General features: G+C 34.0%; 3 protein-coding genes across 8 annotated transcripts; 2 read left to right on the top strand and 1 right to left on the bottom strand.

Annotated features, from left to right (window-relative positions):
- Positions 1 to 128: 128 nt before the first annotated feature.
- LOC127148485 (uncharacterized) lies at positions 129 to 4,010 on the bottom strand. Of its 2 annotated transcripts, XM_051082304.1 has the most exons (9): positions 3,869 to 4,010; positions 3,003 to 3,699; positions 2,777 to 2,923; positions 2,279 to 2,710; positions 1,954 to 2,081; positions 1,637 to 1,862; positions 1,156 to 1,563; positions 859 to 954; positions 129 to 771 (listed from the first exon to the last, which is right to left on the bottom strand). In XM_051082304.1, exons 2-9 carry the CDS (start codon positions 3,696 to 3,698, stop codon positions 181 to 183), a joined length of 2,724 nt encoding a protein of 907 aa, XP_050938261.1. In that variant the 5' UTR covers position 3,699; positions 3,869 to 4,010; the 3' UTR covers positions 129 to 180. The 2 variants fall into 2 exon arrangements, with proteins under 2 accessions (XP_050938261.1, XP_050938262.1); XM_051082305.1 differs by lacking the exon at positions 3,869 to 4,010 and having other exon boundaries at positions 1,156 to 1,545; positions 3,003 to 3,700.
- A 7,986-nt stretch (positions 4,011 to 11,996) lies between these two features.
- Positions 11,997 to 13,300, top strand: LOC103488129 (transcription factor bHLH30-like). The gene is made up of 2 exons (XM_008446711.3): positions 11,997 to 12,383; positions 12,496 to 13,300. The coding sequence occupies exons 1-2, from the start codon at positions 12,138 to 12,140 to the stop codon at positions 12,964 to 12,966; spliced, it is 717 nt and encodes a 238-aa protein (XP_008444933.2). The 5' UTR covers positions 11,997 to 12,137; the 3' UTR covers positions 12,967 to 13,300.
- A 1,944-nt stretch (positions 13,301 to 15,244) lies between these two features.
- LOC103488130 (beta carbonic anhydrase 5, chloroplastic-like) lies at positions 15,245 to 18,060 on the top strand. Of its 5 annotated transcripts, none has more exons than XM_051082302.1 (10): positions 15,247 to 15,459; positions 15,620 to 15,735; positions 15,813 to 15,868; positions 15,982 to 16,077; positions 16,222 to 16,270; positions 16,434 to 16,547; positions 16,664 to 16,717; positions 16,832 to 16,917; positions 16,998 to 17,118; positions 17,628 to 18,060. In XM_051082302.1, exons 2-10 carry the CDS (start codon positions 15,655 to 15,657, stop codon positions 17,838 to 17,840), a joined length of 870 nt encoding a protein of 289 aa, XP_050938259.1. In that variant the 5' UTR covers positions 15,247 to 15,459; positions 15,620 to 15,654; the 3' UTR covers positions 17,841 to 18,060. The 5 variants fall into 5 exon arrangements, with proteins under 5 accessions (XP_008444937.1, XP_050938259.1, XP_008444934.1 ...); XM_008446712.3 differs by having other exon boundaries at positions 15,247 to 15,492; XM_051082301.1 differs by having other exon boundaries at positions 15,247 to 15,492; positions 15,564 to 15,735.
- Positions 18,061 to 18,652: the final 592 nt, after the last annotated feature.

The following is an 18,652-nucleotide window of genomic DNA, read 5'->3' as shown; positions in this document are numbered from 1 at the left end:
AATATTTTGTGATATGTATCTAAACGAATACAAATATTAACTCAAATATTCTTTCTCAATTTTGGTCGCGTTTAATTGAAAATATCACAAAGTATTTATTTTATAACAAAGTTTAAAATTATAATATGTTATTCTCTCTATAAAAATTACATAAAAAAATTATATAAACGAATACAAATATTAACAAAAGTATTTATTGGCCCAAAGTTCCAGCACATATTGTTGTCTAAACAGTTTCATGTTTGGCACAGTTAGACAACCAAGGTCACTAGCAGTTACAAGGCATTCAACAAATTTGGTACAGAAAATTCCACAATCCAATGAACGCCCTTTCTGTAATGTGGCCTTCGATCTGCGTATTGGCCAAGGGCCATATGTGAAACGATCTGAATGGAGGTTGACTCCAATTGCAATCGCGAGTGAGGCAATGCATCGTGCAGGCATTTGAAGAGCTTCATCAACAAGTTTCTGCTCAACATAATTTGGCATTGAGTCGAACACGTAGATCCTGCATTTTCTCATATCAGCTGCAATAGCCAACCAGTGTTCTTTTATGTTGATGCAGGTAATCACGTAGTTGACATCTCCCCACCCTGGTATGTCGTTGTAATCACCAACAGCAGTGTTGAAATAGTATTCGACATCTTTTTCTGTCCATATACTTAGGTGTGCTGTTGGGTCTGTCCATTCAGCTTTCTTATTATCTGGTGTCACCAGATGAGTATCAAAAATGTGGTTCCAAACAATGCAGTCTGGTTTATTGATTCCAGTCTTCAAGAACAAGTCAAAATTTAATCAGAATATAATGATGCAGTTTAACTTGTATACAAAAAAAAAAATTAAAGAATAACAACTTACCAGAAAAGAGGAATGTAATATTCTAAAAGAACGCTTGCAATGGTGCTTGAGATGCAACATTTTATTCTGCAAGTGGGCGAATAGCAGATCCAATGTCTACAAAGAAAAAATAAACGATCGTTTAATGAATGAAAGGAGAGGATAAGCGATCGCATAAGAAATGTACATGTGATCGTTTACGTAGTAAGCGATCGTGTAATATTAACTTAACGATCGTTTAGTTAATAGAAGCGATCGTTTAGTTAATAGAAGCGATCGTATATCAAATATAAGCGATCGTTTGGGAAGAGTACTTACGTCTCCATGTACCCATGTGTTTTCTTCAAGCTGTCTGAAAAAGTCTTTCTTTCTGGTTGTGGAGACTACTTTCCTTTCTTCATGGGTTGTTTTTCTTGATTTTTTCCATTGCAAGTATTCCTTCCATAATTTTGGATCCACTTTCCACATCGGATTATATGGATCTACTTCTCTGATTTCCACATCTGGGACAGGTGTTGTAGATACTGATATGATCTGAGCAGATGTTGTGGGTGGATTACCTTGTTCATCTTCATGTTGCACCTCTTTATTTGCTATTTTACATAGCTTTCTTCTCTTTATTGGTTTTTCTTCCACATCTTTATCAGGCACAGTTACTGGTTCTTTTTCAACCAAAGTAACTGCTTCATCATTTTTTTTCATCTCAACCTGTTTTTTTGTTGTTTCCTGCAATGTAATCGTATTAAACAAGTAACAAACTATTCATTCAAACGACTACAAATTTGTTGTGTATACATACCAGTTGAGATTCTTCATTTACAATTTGTACAGTTTGATCCATTGGAGCCAATTCACAAAGTGCAAGAGGTTGGCTCACATATGGAAGGGTAGTAATCATCTGTGGCAGGTCTGATTCTTTCTGAATTTGATGACTTAGACTATCCGATATATCTCTTATAGTCATTAGCAAGTCTGCATCCCTACCGTCTATGCTTATATCACTACCACGTTCCTCTTCATGTTCCCTAAACAAAATGAGAAGAAACATGAGAATAAGAAAAAAAAATACAATTGTTAGGTATTTATAAACTAGTAAACAATGAATGAAATGTTAACCTTTGGGTTTCCTCTTGACGTTCAGTATGTTGTTCTTCAGTAGGTTGTTGTTGAGTATGTTGTTCTTGAACAACATACTCATTGTCATTCTGATCAGTATGATCATTCCCTTGATTTTCAGTTTGATTCTAACAAACAAATAAAAACGAACATAAAATTAAAAAAATAATGTATTGTTAAACCATCGTGTATATAAAAGTAAACGATCGCGTAACTTTGATAAACGATCGTCTATCGAAGTTAAACGATCGAGTAACTTTGATAAACGATCGTCTATCAAAGTTATACGATCGTTTATCTAATGTATGATGAAAACAAATTTTACCTGGACCAATCTCTCCAGCATCTGCTTCATTTCATACAGCTCCAATGACTGCTTTGTGATTGTGTCATCCATCCTACAGACTATAGAAGTCAGTGTGGATAAATCCTTACGAACTTCTTTTATTTCCTTCTTCAGTTTCTTGTAGGATTTTGAATGACTTCGTTCTTCTTTGTCATTGGACTTCTTTGATCTGAAATGTTTCTTCTTGGTGATTGGATGCATTTCAGACTCCTCAGCCACTGTTTGACTTTGTTCCCTTTGGGGTGAGAGTTGTTCTCTTTGTGGAGATGAGTCTGATTGCTCCAATGATTTGTTGTTCATTGCTCCAATGGATTCATCCTCCTCCATTTGCATGTTATCATCCCCTCGAATTCGACTCTCCATGAAAGCCTTCTCTTGGGTTGACATCTTGAGTTTAGGTTGAACAACAGTCTGCAATGTAATTGTATTATTGGATTGTGTAATTATATTAAACGATGACTGACAGGTTTTACTTACATTTTTGTTGTCGAATATGTTATTCTGCAGCATTTTGTAAGATGGAGCTTGTGTACAATTCCATCTCAATATCCTTGGGATTAATCCCTTACTGTTTCTTGTGGCCAGGTGCTCATTTGCGGTTGAGAGTACTTCATAAGCCCACACCTACAACATTTAAACAAATATGTTAAACTTTGATGTTCAATTGGCATTTACTTAAAGTGTATGAAGAAATAAAAATCACCTGAAAAGCAAGGACGTAGCCTTTGATGTTATAGTATGACACTGCTTTGGAACTTCGTGTCTTCTTCAGCTCGTATGCTTCTTTTTTGCCTTGGAGACTTGTCTTTAAACTGTTGAGCAGACGAGTGTAGAAGAAAGTTGACCAATCGAAGCTTTTAAATGCTTCTTCATCATCAACTCTTCCCAAAATGTCCATGTCAAACTGTGTTTTCTTATCCTTCCCGACCATCACAGTTTCTATAAAGACGGCCAAGGCGACCTTCACAGCATCGTCATCATTTGTAAACTCAAAATTCTTGAAAATTTCCTCAATTTCCAAGCATGTTATTACTTTCTTATTTTCTGATCCGAATAGAAGACTTTGCAGTCGCTTGCTATCGCAATCTTTCTCCAATGGATTGTTTGTTGGCCACAATCCAGTTATGATGTTGAATTCCTTTTGGGTAAAACGGACGTTCTTCCCTAAAACCGAGAAACAGATTCCATCTGCGTTACCGTCTTCAGGTATCTGCCTCAGCAAGAAATGATGGATCAACTGGCCGTTGAATACCATGTTCACATTCAGCAATGGACCAAAAATTGTTTTTTCGAACATTTGCAGCTGGTCCTTGGTCAGTTTATCCTTAATAAGACTGCCAATCTTGTGCACTTGGCATGACACAGTGGCAGGGAAATACTTTTCGCTAGGTACAGCCATCCTGAAATGAATATAATATATTGAAGACAGAAGTCGAACCCGAAACCCTAAACGCTTCACAATAATAATATAAGAACACAGTGATAGTTTTTGAAGACAGAAGTTGAAACGTTTGAAATATAAACAAAGGAAAAGTGTAACGTTATAGTAGGAAAAGTTCGGGAAAATACCTTTTAACGTTGACGAAAACTATGGACTGAGACAAAAATGGTCTGAGAGAACAATGGACTGAGAGAAAACGAAGGTGTGATCAGTGCGGTTGTGTATTGCGTAGTGACGAAAAACGAAAAGTGAGAAGGCGGAACGTATATATATATCGGTCGTTTTTACCAAAGGGGCAATATTGTAAATTCGCATACTTTTTTTGAAATGTTGAATCGCGGTTGTAAACAATTCGCGGGTGTCTTTCGTTGTTTCAAAAGATCGTTTAGTTTATGTAAACGATCGTTTAGTTTTTTATAGTCGATCGTTTAGTTAATTTCAAACGATCGATTGGTTGTTTTAAACGATCGTTTAGTTTTGTTCGACCAATCGTTTAGTTTTGTTTAACTGATCGTTTAGTTAATTTCAAGGTATCGATTGGTTGTTTTAAACGATCGTTTAGTTTTGTTTGACCAATCGTTTAGTTTTGTTTCACCGATCGTTTAGTTTTGTTTTAAACTATCGTTTAGTTGTTTTCAAACGATCGTTTGGTTGTTCTTAACCGATCGTTTAGTTATTTTTAAACGATCGTTTACATATTTTTAAACGAACATTTAGTTATTTTTAAACGATCATAAAACCAGTGTTTGTGTTCTTAAATGAATAAGTCAATCGTTATTTTCGTCTTCTTCATCCATTTGGACGCACAGAAAGTAAGAATGTTGGGACAAATCATTAAGAAAACACATCATTAACAAACATTCATTAATTAGTGTAATACTTGGTACATTGGTAGGGAAATTTCTAATCTTGTATGCTCGACTTGTCGGTATATGAAATTGGATTGGTACACGTTAATCTGTTGTGACCTATTTGTTTACACCGACCACACTTATGCAATTTCGGAGCTTCACCAACACTTGGAATCCTCTTTTTCTTCGGTCGACCAACTCTTTTGACTACTTTTGGAGGTAAAACAGTCATATGTACGTAGTCTTCGCTTGTCTTCCAATCTGACTGATTCCCAACTGGGTAGACGGCCTCCGCATATGCAGCCAACAAACATTCATTAGTGTAATAATTAGCACATAAACTATAAACATTTATATTACGAACCCGTGCTGCAGCAATGGCATGTGAGCATGGTAGTTGCTCAGCTTGAAACTCCTTGCAAGTGCATTCTTTAGTCTGAAGGTTTACGACCTCCTCCTTATCTAAATCTTTGACATGAAATTGGTAACAGTCAATTGGGTTGACCTTCATTGTCAAAGCTCCTTCTTGTTTCTTTTGAATAACTAACTCTGCCCATTTGGTCAATGTAGACGTCACTTTAATGCCTTCTTCTCGACGCTCCCAAAACCAACGTTGTAGCAAAGCTCGAACATTTTCAAGGAATGAAGCAATAGGCAAATCTCTAGGTTCTTTCAGTATAGAATTCATGGACTCCGCTATATTTGTTGTCATCATGTTATACCGTCTTCCTGGGCAGTGAACACGAGACCATCGTGCTATTCCAACATCATTTAAATATTTCCCTGAACCATTAGGAAATGAAAGAAGATGTCTCCACGCTTCAACAAACGTTGATTCACGATATGTTCTCGATGCATTATAAAACAAAGTAGCAACCGTGTCATTCTTATATTTATCATGCAAATTTTGACTCAAATGTTGGACACAAAGGCCGTGGAATGCAGATGGGAAAACTGATGAAATACCCTTGGCGAAGCATGTTTTCCGATCTGTCACAAAGCCTAGATTAGGCACCTCCCCTATTGCACCTTTCAATTTTTCTAAGAACCACTGTATTGAGTCATCTGTTTCTCTATCAACTACTCCAAAGGCTAGAGGATAGATCTGATTGTTACCATCTAAACAAACGGCCACTATCAACTGACCCCGATATTTGTTCTTAAGAAATGTTCCGTCCATGACTATGACCGGTCTAATGCAATTTAAGAATCCTCTAACACATGCACCAACAGCCATAAAAAGATATTTAAAGAAACGATCATCTTCGAGTTCCATGTGAAATATTGTACCTGAATTTGTAAATTTGAGTGCTTCACCATATCTACGCAAAAGATTATATGACTCTTCAGGAGACCCTCGCACTCGTTCATATGCATTTTCTCTGGCACGCCATGCTTTCTCATAACTCATATTTATGCCATAGTCTTGCCTCATGTCTTCTATGATATCACGTGGTTTGTATATGCGACCGGGCCCCTTGAATTTGGACTTGATTAATTCTCCAACAACCCAAGATTTTGCTTGCCTATGGTCACGATTCAAAAACTCAAGAGAACATGAATGAACTTTCACATACTTTTTAATCTTGAATATATTTGAATCCTTCAGTCTAACCGCTCGCAATCTCCAACCACACTTGTTGTCGATGCATCTAACGAAAAGAACCTCTTTTGTAGACTTTTTTACTACAAACTGAAAATTTTTTTTCATTGCCAACACACTTAATCTCATTGACAAATCTCTCTTGCAAAAAAATATTTGTCCTACATCCAACTCTTCACTTGTAGAGCTTTCTTCCGACCAGCCACTTCCTTTTGTCTTCAACTTCCGACTAGAGGACCTGTAGTCAACTTTACCTTTTCCTTTGCAATCTTTTGTAGGAGCATCTCTTTGTTCTGGGATGTCAAACAATTCATTGTACATCTCAACTGACTCCAATGTAAAAGTATCATCTATTGAATGATATGACTCATATGATTCCCATATAGCCGAATTGGTCCCTATCATGTTATGACACAAGCCACCCTCGACTTCACCAATATCAACTTCATTCTCATCTAATCTATCCATTCCAATTGGAGGAGGATGAGGGTTTAAATTTTGAACTTGGTTGCTCCCAGATACTGAATTGTAATCTTTGTTTAACACTTTCATGCTTCGATTGCTTGTAGGCTCAAACGATAGGTATAGGGGGACCTCCAATGGATTTTCACTAAGAATATAAAACTTCAAATCACGGTCATTGCTTAACTCAAATGGAGGAGCTTCCTTTTCCCCTTTGATCTCATATATACATCTTATCTTTATGTCAAACTTTGTAGGGTCAACTTCTGCAAGGTCATATAGTTCAGACTGTAAATCTTTGTGTGTTATTTCTTTAGGGACAACAATGCCTTTTAACACTCCTCCTTCATATTTTCTTCGTCCCTCATCCCATTCACCACCGTGACGCACTAAAATCCGAACATGTGCCATCCTTAAACTACCTTAAGTACTTTTGTATCTTAAAAAATTGATTTGAACTTAAGAACCTACAAAATGCGTGCAAGATGTAAAGAAATGAATTAGGAGGTGTACCAATTTGATTTTGAAATAAATAGTGGAAGTTTGGAACGTGCGAGATGTGTGCGAGATGTGTGCGAGATACGTGCGAGATGTGTGCGAGATACGTGCGAGATAAAGCATGAGGGCCTAAGAGAGTTACTAAACATGCAAAGAATAGCTCTAAATGGATTAGGAGGTGTACCAAGTTGATTTTGAAATAAATAGTGAAAGTTCGGAACGTGCGAGATGTGTGCGAGATACGTGCGAGATACGTGCGAGATAAAGCATGAGGGCCTAAGAGAGTTACTAAACATGCAAAGAATAGCTCTAAATGGATTAGGAGGTGTACCAAGTTGATTTTGAAATAAATAGTGAAAGTTTGGAACGTGCGAGATACGTGCGAGATAAGTGCGAGATAAAAAAAAAAATGCGAGATAAAAAAAAAAACCTTAATTCCTTCTATTCCTATTGCTTACTCCTCCTCTATTTGATCCAACTAAATCCTCATCCTCTAGTTCAATTCATTTTTCACTAGCCATTGAACATTGAACTTTCTAAGAACCTAAAACCAAAATTTGACTAAACTAATTTACGGCAAATAAGTCCAATTCCAAAAACCAGACAATTACGGATGAAAATAGCACCAAATACCCTAACAAACATTTACTTACAGCAGATAAATTGAAAATCGGTTATACATGAAACTCACCTAAATAAGACGCTCGAAGTTGATTGAATGGTCCGAATAGGAGCGACGAAATGCACTGGACAACGACCGACGAAGGGCAAGCGACGAAGGGCAAGCGACGAAGGGCAAACGACGATGGGCAAGCGACGATGGGCAAGTGACGATGAACAACTGACGATGGCCGGAGTAGGTTCAAGTGTTCTACACGAAAGAAAAGAGAAGGGAAACGGAACTATACGCGAAAGAGAACGAATCAGAGAAGGGAAAGCAACGTGGAAGAGGGAAAGGAAAGGAAGGGCATTTTTGTCTATTCACACCCAAATTGTCCTAAAAGTCTTTCTTTTGAAAACTTGTCCCAAAATTCATTTAAATCTCTTTTTTTAACCTATTTTTGGCAATTTCCCAAAAATGTTGGAGTTTGCTTTATTGTAATGTTTTTTCTTTTAAAAAGACAAATTTGTAACTTATCTTTTGAAATTTGCCACGTCATTCCACCTTGATTATTTGAATTAACTAAAGAAAAATTGTTTTATTTAAAAAAACCATTTATTTAATTATAAAATATGTTTAAAATACAATTTGAAATCTTTTCATAACCTATTTATATAGAATAGAGATAAGGAGTGAGAAAATATTGCATACGATATTTAGTTTATATATTTATATTGAACAAACCATACATTAAAAAAACTTAAAAAACATGTCATATTGTTTATAAGATATTGATGGATTATCATTCTTTCAAATATCAATTCATTTTGAAATAAAAAACTCATTATTATCTAATATGATGTTATTAGACAATATAAATATACCATGTTTAATAGATTAACTTATATTTAAAAGTATGAGACAAATTACATATTAACTTGATATTAAGTAGTTAAATATGTTCGAAGGATTAGAAAAACGGCAAAACGATTTTAACAATTTCACAATATAACTTCCAAATATACATCAAATAATTACTATTTTAAAACTAGTCTGAACAGGCTTGCAATTTTCATACACATTCAATTCACATCTTGTCATCTACACATTTAAAAATTCATACTTACATTTTAAATATATATATCAACATTGTTAAATATACTGACAATAGCAATGGCTACCCCAAATTGTAGTACACAGTACATATAGTCCAAAGGGGCCACAAATTAAGAAGGCTGATATATATACACCATACATATGCATGCATGCACACATCAATAAATAGTATAACTTAACCTTAGCTTTTTTTTTATTATTTTTATTATATATATATATAAGTGATTTGTATCCTTTCTCTTCACGTCCATGAATTATTGTACCCACTTTGCAAATATATACTTTGTGTCTTATATCCATCTCCAAGGATTGAGCTTCATTATTTTTCTGAAGTAATGTAAGTGTGAGTTTCTAAATGCAGTGTGAATTAAGGTTTAGTTACAATATATATTTGTTATTAAAATTATACAACATTTAGTTCGAGACTCTAGGGTAAGTGTAAAACTATATACATTCTTAAGCAATCTAAAAAACTTTGTTTTATAATTATTTAAATAATTTACACTGTATATATCTCGTACAATTTCTAATTTTTACATATTGGTTGTCATATAATCGTCATATTTCTGCAAGAAACTCAATTTTTTTTTTGTTATAATTATTTATAAGTATATGGGGAGTTATTAATTTTTTTTTTTTTTATATGTATAGGTATATGTTTATACATATTAATTTGGAACTCAAAACCCTAAAACTAAATTTCTTCATATAACCAAAGCATAGAAAATGAAGAAAGAGGATAGGGGGAAGCATAGAAGTATGTTAATATTCTGTAGTGCAGAGGGTCAGACTGCAAAGCCATCAGAATCAACCTGTTAACGGCTGTCCACAGTTTTTGTTCTCTGCCATTCGGATGTTGATTTCTCACCTTCCCTTCAATTATATATCATTAATCCATCTGTGGGCTCCACTACATAAAAATCATTCCTAAAGTACGGTGATAATTGTAATACTAATTGTTATACTTTTAATAATGTCTGTGAAGCAGGAATGAAACCAAATATTGTAGAAATAAAGGGTGTTCGGGAGCACAGAGAGTTGAGGACAAATAGAAAAAAAATGAGATTATTAGGAGCGAAAATGGTGTGAAAGAGGATTGCATTGAAAACTACTAATTTGATCGTGAATGGTTTTGGATTATATTGCAGTACAAACTCAACCCATTATGCATCTTCAAACAATCTTTTATATTTTCAATGATATATATTGTCCAAATGTTAAATATTTCTTAAAATTAACATGCATTTCATACAATAGAATTAATCACTTTTACCCCTTTTAATAAGTGTTGATTCATCGTTCCTCACTTATATATTGAAAAAGCATCGATAAAATATGAAATTAAAAAGCATGGTTTGAATAACAAATATTGTAAAAGATTCTCGATATATATACACAACTTAATACCATTGACAATGATACGTGGATCTTTTTTATCCTATACCGTTATTGGTTTGTAAGGATTGATGATATAATGACAATGTATATTTTGTGTGTTTTTTTCGTTGTTAGCCTTAGTCTAATATATATTTTATATTAACATCATTTGTGTTGTACACATAACTATTAGGATGAAGAGTTGATCGATCCCTTAGTTATGTCCATTAACACTAACTATCTCACATCTTATTGTTAACATACATGTAAATTCGAACGGTTTATGTCTACGATTACGTCAATGTAAGATATTTTAAGGATTTGTATATCACAAAAATATCAAAACCATAACAAAATCTCTCACCAAGGCGGAAAAGAAATATAATAATAAGACATTGTTTAATGAGGGGACAGCCAATGCTGGGGTGTTTCACTGTTTTTGGATCTAAGTCTAAGGCATTAGGTGGGGATATTTGTTGCCACTCTTTTGGTGTAAAACTAAAAAGATGTTTTCTTTTTTTGAAAAATAGAATTAAAATGATAACTACTCAAATGTTAAATTATATAAAACTTCCATGGATTTATTGGTTTTATTTACCTCCTTAAATTTAAAAAGTTTAATTTTAATTGTTTAGACGAAATTTGAAAGTCTTAATTTTCAATATCAAATTACGAACGAAAAGTTTGTATTTACTCATGTGTTGCTTAAAAGAACAATTTTATTTTTAAAAAATTACATTTTAAAATAATTTTATACACAAAATTAAAAGTATAACCGATTATATAAATAAAATTTTTATATAGGAGTATGATTACTACATGACTAGTGATTATTATTAGTATTAGTACAAAACAAAACTCGAGCTATAATTAAACGAATTTAAGGTAAGTATTCATACTTTTCTATTACAAAATAACATTTTTCGTTACTCATTGGTATTTCTAAAATTAAAAACAAAAATTAGGTAATGTTAAGACAACGCAAGTACCACACTCTCACACATTCATTGTAACATCAATATATATATTTAATGACATGTAAGATCCAATGTCGTTAAATAATTTTATCCGAAAGAAAAATTTTCCAACATAAATAGTATCATATAAAATTTACATGACATGAGACAAGTAAGATTTACATTTAATCATCCATAAGGGAAAAGAAAAACATGAACATATTTGTAGGTTTAATATGAAAAGATGTTTGGAGTTTCTTTATTTGAAAGTTGAGGATGTTTGGGGTTGGAAATGTGAATAGTGGAAAAATATGGGTAAAAAGAAAAAAAAAAACATTGAGAGTGGGTAAAGGTAGTTTGATTGTGTCGGTTGATGATGTTCCTTGTCGCTTTTCATTTCCGAAAAAATAAAATTATGAAAAGAAAAGCAGTCGGCGCCGCCGTGGCTTGGGTTGCCGCGCGCCTGCCGGTCCCAAAATTGTTTCTCCCTTCTCCATAATTCATATCATTATGTTTTATCATTGAAAATGATTGCACCCACGTTTCTCATTCCCTTCCTTACTCACTACACCCACTCTCTATCCAATTCATTTGTAAGGAAGGACAAGGATGTAAAATCCCACCAACTATATCAAAAAATTTGAAAATAAAACTTTTGGTCAAAATTTCCCGACCTTTACACCGTTATTGGTTAATTTTTTTTAAAAAAAAAAAAGAGAAAAAAAAAGCACCGAAATAGTTTCTCTTTATTTACATAAATTCTTTCTTTCAGTTCACACTTTCATTTCCAACTCTGCATGTTCCATTTCTTCTTCCTTCTCTCTTCTCTCCACTTTCATGGTTTCCTCTATTCTCTAACAATCCCCTAACTAAATTCTCCATTCCTTGCTTCATCGTTCAAACGATACGAACAAATCGATCCATATTCCAGAGATGCTTCCTTTTCAGACTCATTACGGATTCCAGAGCAGTTGGTTGAGTTATCACAACGTCGATCATCTCAAACCATCAATGTCCACTGCCGGTTGCTCGATCGTCGACAATGCTGCAGTTTCACCTAAAGACGAGAAGAAATCTACGGAAGCAAGTCGAAGTCATAAGGAAGCTGAGAGAAGACGGCGACAACGAATCAATTCGCATTTAGCTACTTTCCGTACACTCCTTCCTAATACTACTAAGGTAATCGTTTACTTCGTAAAATTGATGTGTGCGTTTTGCAATGTTGATGTTTGATTGACGAATCTTTGAAGTAAAATGGAAGATTTGGATTGATTTTACGCTCTGTTTGTAGACGGATAAGGCGTCGTTACTGGCGGAGGTGGTGAGTCAAGTGAAGGAGTTGAGACGGCGAGCGACGGAGGTTGCACGTCGGAGTACAGAACAAAGCGGCGGTGGAGAGATGGTGTCGTGGCCGTTCCCTAGTGAGGAAGACGAAGCGACGCTATGTTACTGCGATAACGAGAATAAGGTAATGAGAGCGACGGTTTGTTGCGATGAGCGGTCCAGTTTGAACCGGGATATGATGCAGGCAATCCGGTCGGTTCAGGTGAGGGTGGTTCGGGCTGAGACGATGACGTTGGGGGGGAGGACGAAGAACGTGGTGGTGATGGAGTGGAGCGGCGGCGGTAGGGAGAGGGAAGAGGAGTTTATGGGTCTGAGACGGGCTTTGAAGGCCGTAGTGGAGAATCGGGCCCAAAGTGTTTTGGGTAATAAGCGGGCCCGGGCCTGTTGTCCAATGGAGGATACGATTTTAATGTGCTGACGTGGGCGATTGGAAGTATGCGTTGGAATTGAGGTTTGGGTTTGGGAATCTTTTTTATATTTATTTTTATTTTTATGGTTTGGTGAAAAATGGAAAACGAGACAGGCTCTAACTTGAGAAAGTGACCGACATGTCGTTTGTCGCACGAAAGACGACAAGAAAGAAACACGTGTCCTTTAGGTTGGTGAGTAATTTTTAAGTGGACCAATTTATCTTCATCAAAACACACTCTTAGTTGGATTTGGTAAACGACATACCACTGTGATTAAAAGCACTTTACCCACTGCACATGATTTTGTTAAATGTGATTAAAGACCTTTTACTTCTTCAACAATTTTTCAACAAAAACTGAGAATATAAAGACTAAGTAGATGTTTGATAAACTAGAATAATGTAATTAAGAAAAAAGAAGTTGGATTAAAAACAACGCAAATAGAATAAGTTTAATATTACAGTTTGATTCAAAACACTTTATTCCATCCTTGACTATGGAATTCCAAACTCATTCTAGTACGACTTCCAAAACAGTTAATGCGAACTGTTCGAAACATACAACGGAAAGAATTTAAATTGTAATGCTAAATTCATTCTGTTTTTCTAACCTTCAACTCAACTTACTTGTTTTCGTTATTTGATTGTTTCATTAATCCAAATTAGATGCCAACCTCCCAAACATTTAAAAATAGTTACTGAAAATTGCAATTCACGGGAAGAAGAAAAAAGCAGAAATGAAAACCATTAGTCCACGCGTTAGAGAGTTTATAGCCCAACGTCTCCTCTTCCTCCTTATCCTCATTAGTCCATATCTCACCCTCAATCATTGATATTACTTTTCCCCTCTCTCTTTTCTTTTTATATATTAGAAATATGTATTTTTTTTTTTTATAAACAATATAATCATTAAACTACAAATTGGGTACCTATAACAACCTCTAGTTTTGTGTCTTGCTCATTCTTTCTATAAAAAAAAAAAATTGAGAAGGTTAAAAAGAATACAAAATTATAGTTAATAAACATTTGAAATTGAAAGTTATTGTCAATTCGACACAAAAGCTTAAGCTGGAGTTGATGCCAGGACATAAACTATAAAAAACGTCAAAACAAGTAGAAATGAACTTTAATTAGAGAGGAAAGAACAATGTAAGGATTTGAATACAAGACTTTCTTGGACCACATAAACTAATATCATATTAAATCAGTAATTCGATTCAAAAGCTTAAGACAAATTTAATACAATATCTAATAAAAACACTTCTTTTAATAATACATATAAAATTTTCAAAGTTGATTGTGCTTACACTTAATTTAGAATAATTATATGTTGAATGATCTCATGTAAAATTACACTCAACTACGAGAATATAAAACACCGATATAAAAAATCACAGTTAGTTTAACAAAAAAAATTTATTATAAAAAACAAACTATTTAGACTTCGTGAAAAACAAAATACATTACAACTAATTATAACTTATAAATCTTTTGTCAATTTCTTTTTGTTTTGATAATTTCCTTTTTTTTTCTTTTTCTTATTGCTTAGAAAAATATAAAAAATTATAATTTGCTTGCCGTAACGTTCACGTAGCGTGCGATATCACGTGCGACATTCCCGCCTAGTTGGAGGATGGAAGAGATTTCGTATATGAGTCATCACTATATTTATCCTCACCTTTTTTCTTCTTCTTAATAATTATTACATATTATTTGAAAGTAATGTTTTTTTAAAGGACTTTACAAGTGAGTATCCATAGTTGTTTACTTTATTCTAAAGTTTTGACATTGTATAAATTGTAAATTGACGTCCAAATAACTATTTACGTGTTTTTATTTGTGTGCGAGTATAGGTTTATTATTTTATATAATATTAAATTAATATTTTTTATCACTAAAAATTATTTTGATGTTTCCAAATGGAAATTCAAATTGCTTTATTTAAAAGAAAATTCTTACACTAAAAAAAAAATTAAGAAAATTACCACATCAATTTTTTCATCGACCAAAATAAAAACTATAACTTTAACATATAAGTAAAATTTCGAATGGGTTAGTAACACACAAGGCTACTAATATAAACTGTTTGTAAAAACATTTAAGCTGTAAAATTGATGGGGTGTGATTAATCTTTTTCTTCTCTTTTGAGTTATGCAAATAAACAAAAAAATTTGAAACATTGGAAAGAAAAATTATTTTAGGGATTATGCTATAATTTAACATTTAGTTTAATATTTAAGAATCAGCCAAAGATGCTATAAAGTTTACCGGATTTGAAAAGAATTGGAGTACAACAATGGTTGAGTACCTGAGTTGGCTTGATATGAATTTCTATATTTTATCTCCATTAAAGTGGGGATGGATGTGTATGGATAAGCTTGAGTTGAAAGGAGACGAATCGTCATAACAATTTTGCATATATAAAACGGGAAGACAAATGTAATAACAATTGAATAGTGAATATAAGAATCTTCTCAAGAAAGTCCGATTATTTTCAGTTGGGTAAGGCGGGAACCGAAATGGGTCGATCAATTCGTGAGTTTCTTTACTATATTTTCATTTGTCGAATTATTTTGCTCTCTTTCTGATTGTTGGCTAAGTTTCAGAATCAATCTCCATGAATTTCTGCCTAATTTCTTTGCGGAATTGTCATTGCTAATAGGCCCAAGAGCTTTCTGGGGTCTCCTGATTTCGGAAATGGTTGCGATTAGACCGACTTTAATTCACAAGAATCCATTCCTTTTCTCATCCTTTTCAGTTGGGAGAAGCTCTCTTTCTGTGAGTTATTTTGTTCCTGTGTAATTATTTGATGGAGTTTTTGTTTCTTTATGGAATTGGGAATTTTGGATGAATAGGTGAAGGAAGAAACTGACGAAACACAACTGGAAGTGCCTTCTAATCGTATTCACGAGTGCGTTTTTTGTTTCTTTTTTCTGATATTTGTGTTTGTTCTACCGTACGAATATGTAATGGGAAATTCGATCAGTTTTCTCTTCTGGGTTCTTATGGTTTCTTTTCTATTAGGTTGGAGGTGAAAAATGTGGCTAAATCGAAAGATGAACATAAGCTGTTTGATGAAATGCGAAGGAGATTTTTGAGTTTTAAGAAGCACAAGTATTTGTAAGTAGTAGTTGGTCAATGAATGAGCAAATCTTAAGGCTGTTTGTATGGATAAAGCAAAACGATGGGATTGTTTTTTTTTTTCTTTGTTCTTCTTTTTTTTTTTTTTTTTTTATTTAATTCAAGGGTTTCTTTTTGAAACAGGGAGCATTTGGAGCATTTTCAAGCTCTTGCAGAACTGCAAGCCCCTAAGGTAATTGAGCAAGATGATGAGCAAGACCCTTCGTTTTTTCTTTGATTCGTTTTGCCTTCTTGTGTTTTTGTCCTGTTTTGACTATCTGCCATAAGTTAAGAACTTAAGTTCATTACTTTAAAATTACCTTGGATATTTGAACACAAGCTCACAAGTAGAACAGTTCATGGTGATTTCTTGTGTGGATTCTAGAGTATGCCCATCCAATATCCTTGGATTTCAACCTGGAGAAGCTTTCATGGTTCGTAACGTAGCAAACATTGTTCCGCCATGGGAGGTATGAAGTATTGTACAAACCTCTTGCATATCTAAGTCAGAATTGAACGTTGTTTTAGCTGTCTTCAGACAAGCAAAGAACTAATTTCAAGTATACGCATTTTACTTCTTGTACAGAATGGACCAACTGAAACCAATGCAGCTCTTGAATTTGCGGTGAACACACTTGAAGTACGTTATTTTCCTTTCTTCTTGCAGTCTGATGTGACCTTTATAAACTCTAATTCTTTGCATAAGAGTGCATTTATATCATGAATTATTAAGAGAATCAATTTTATGCTCAAGGTTGAGAACATTTTAGTCATTGGCCACAGCAGCTGTGCTGGAATTCAGAGCCTTATGAGCATGCAAGATAATGCAACTGACTCAAGGTTTCACTTTCTTCAACTTCCTTGTACCTTATATATCTGTTTTTCCAGCACGTATTTGTTTTTTGAGCTGTAATTTGTAGCTTATTCTGCCATGGTAGCTTTGTTCATAAGTGGGTGGTGAATGCAAAAGCAGCTAAATTAAGGGCAAAAGCTGCTGCTGCACATCTTAGTTTTGACCAGCAATGTAAACATTGTGAGAAGGTACTAGTGACTTTTTGCCGCAAATATGAACCACACGATCTCTGTTTGAATTTCATTCATCTTTGACAGTTGAGCTTTTAGGTTAGAATCTGTTACTTTCTTTTAATTGGTGTGCAAAGTTCAAGCTATTCATCAAAGTATACAAGTTCTTACTCTATTACGGTGCTGAGTTAAAAGTTTTTTATATTTATTTTAAGGTTCACATACCATTTTGGGTCTAACACTGCTTTGTACTTTTAAATGTCTAAATTTTGTCTCTGGTGGTTCTATAACCTTATAATTAGTTTTCACTTCTAGTTTGAAGTCAATTTCTATCAAAATTGGTTAAATAAAGACACAATGTGAATGTGTTATCAAAATTAACTGTATGAAGGCCAATTGAGACTAAACTTACTTTTGGGAAAGTTAATCATAAAACAGCCTTAACAATAATTGAGTGTAGTAGGATCATTGTGCAAACTGGCTCGGGAGATTACTAACCTCGATGATTTTCCCTTTTTTGCCACCAGGAATCAATCAACCTTTCATTGAAAAACTTGATGTCGTACCCATGGATCGAAGAAAGGTTAAAACAGGATTTGATTTCTGTTCATGGAGGATACTATGATTTCTTGAATTGTACATTTGAGAAGTGGAGTCTTGATTACAAGAACACCAGCAGAGTTGATAATGATGATGACGACCGTCTATGTCATATTAAAGATCAAACAATTTGGTGTTGAAGATCATCATCCCCTCTGAAAACTCTGCTGAAGCCATTAGATAAACACAATGCTTTTGTGAATAATAATTAAAGAAAATCAATGTGAATGTAATTTATAAAGTTTCTGGGAAAGAAATTGTATAATAAACACCGTCTTGAGTTCTGAATGTGGATCCAATGATATGTATATGCTGTCTAAAAAAAATAAACCTATTTTGTAGGGTAATCAATTTAGTTAACGTAGTGTTTTAAGAGTATTAATTTGATTCTTATGGTTTCTAACAAAGTTTCAGAATCATATGGTAATATATTTTTGTATTGTAAAATAAATTCTGATAAAATTATAAATTGTCATGTTGTGTTACTTTAATTCTCTCGTTCCCAATATACTCCAAGAGAGGTAGGATAGAACCATAATCAAAGGAGCATAGTCGGAGAGTTGGTGAAATCAGAAATGATTGGGCCATCCAACCCAAAATGCCGTCATAGGCTAAGAACTTTACCACCTCTTCTTGGGCCCAACCCTTGTAGGCCCATAATTAGAGGTAAGTACGACAACTCGGCCCAAAAGGTATTAACTTGAGCAACGACGATTTTATCTGATTTTAGTAATTAAATTTGATTAATTAGTGCTTAATGATTGTATCCTTTATTTATTTATTTAGGCTTGTATATGCACTGCTTTTGATATGAAGAGTGCAATAGAACTTTTTGAAATATTATTTAGGCATAGAATAGAACCTTATTCTTTCTTCTTTCTTGTTTCCTTTTAAGGATAAACAAAACTTGCTGTCTCAACATTAAGAATGTTTCTTTTTCGGGCTACCATTT

The sequence above is a fragment of the Cucumis melo genome, chromosome 3, assembly GCF_025177605.1.
Source record: "Cucumis melo cultivar AY chromosome 3, USDA_Cmelo_AY_1.0, whole genome shotgun sequence".
Classification (NCBI taxonomy): Eukaryota; Viridiplantae; Streptophyta; class Magnoliopsida; order Cucurbitales; family Cucurbitaceae; genus Cucumis; species Cucumis melo.
Note: the sequence above shows the minus strand (reverse complement) of the source record. Positions and strands in the feature narration are given on the sequence as shown.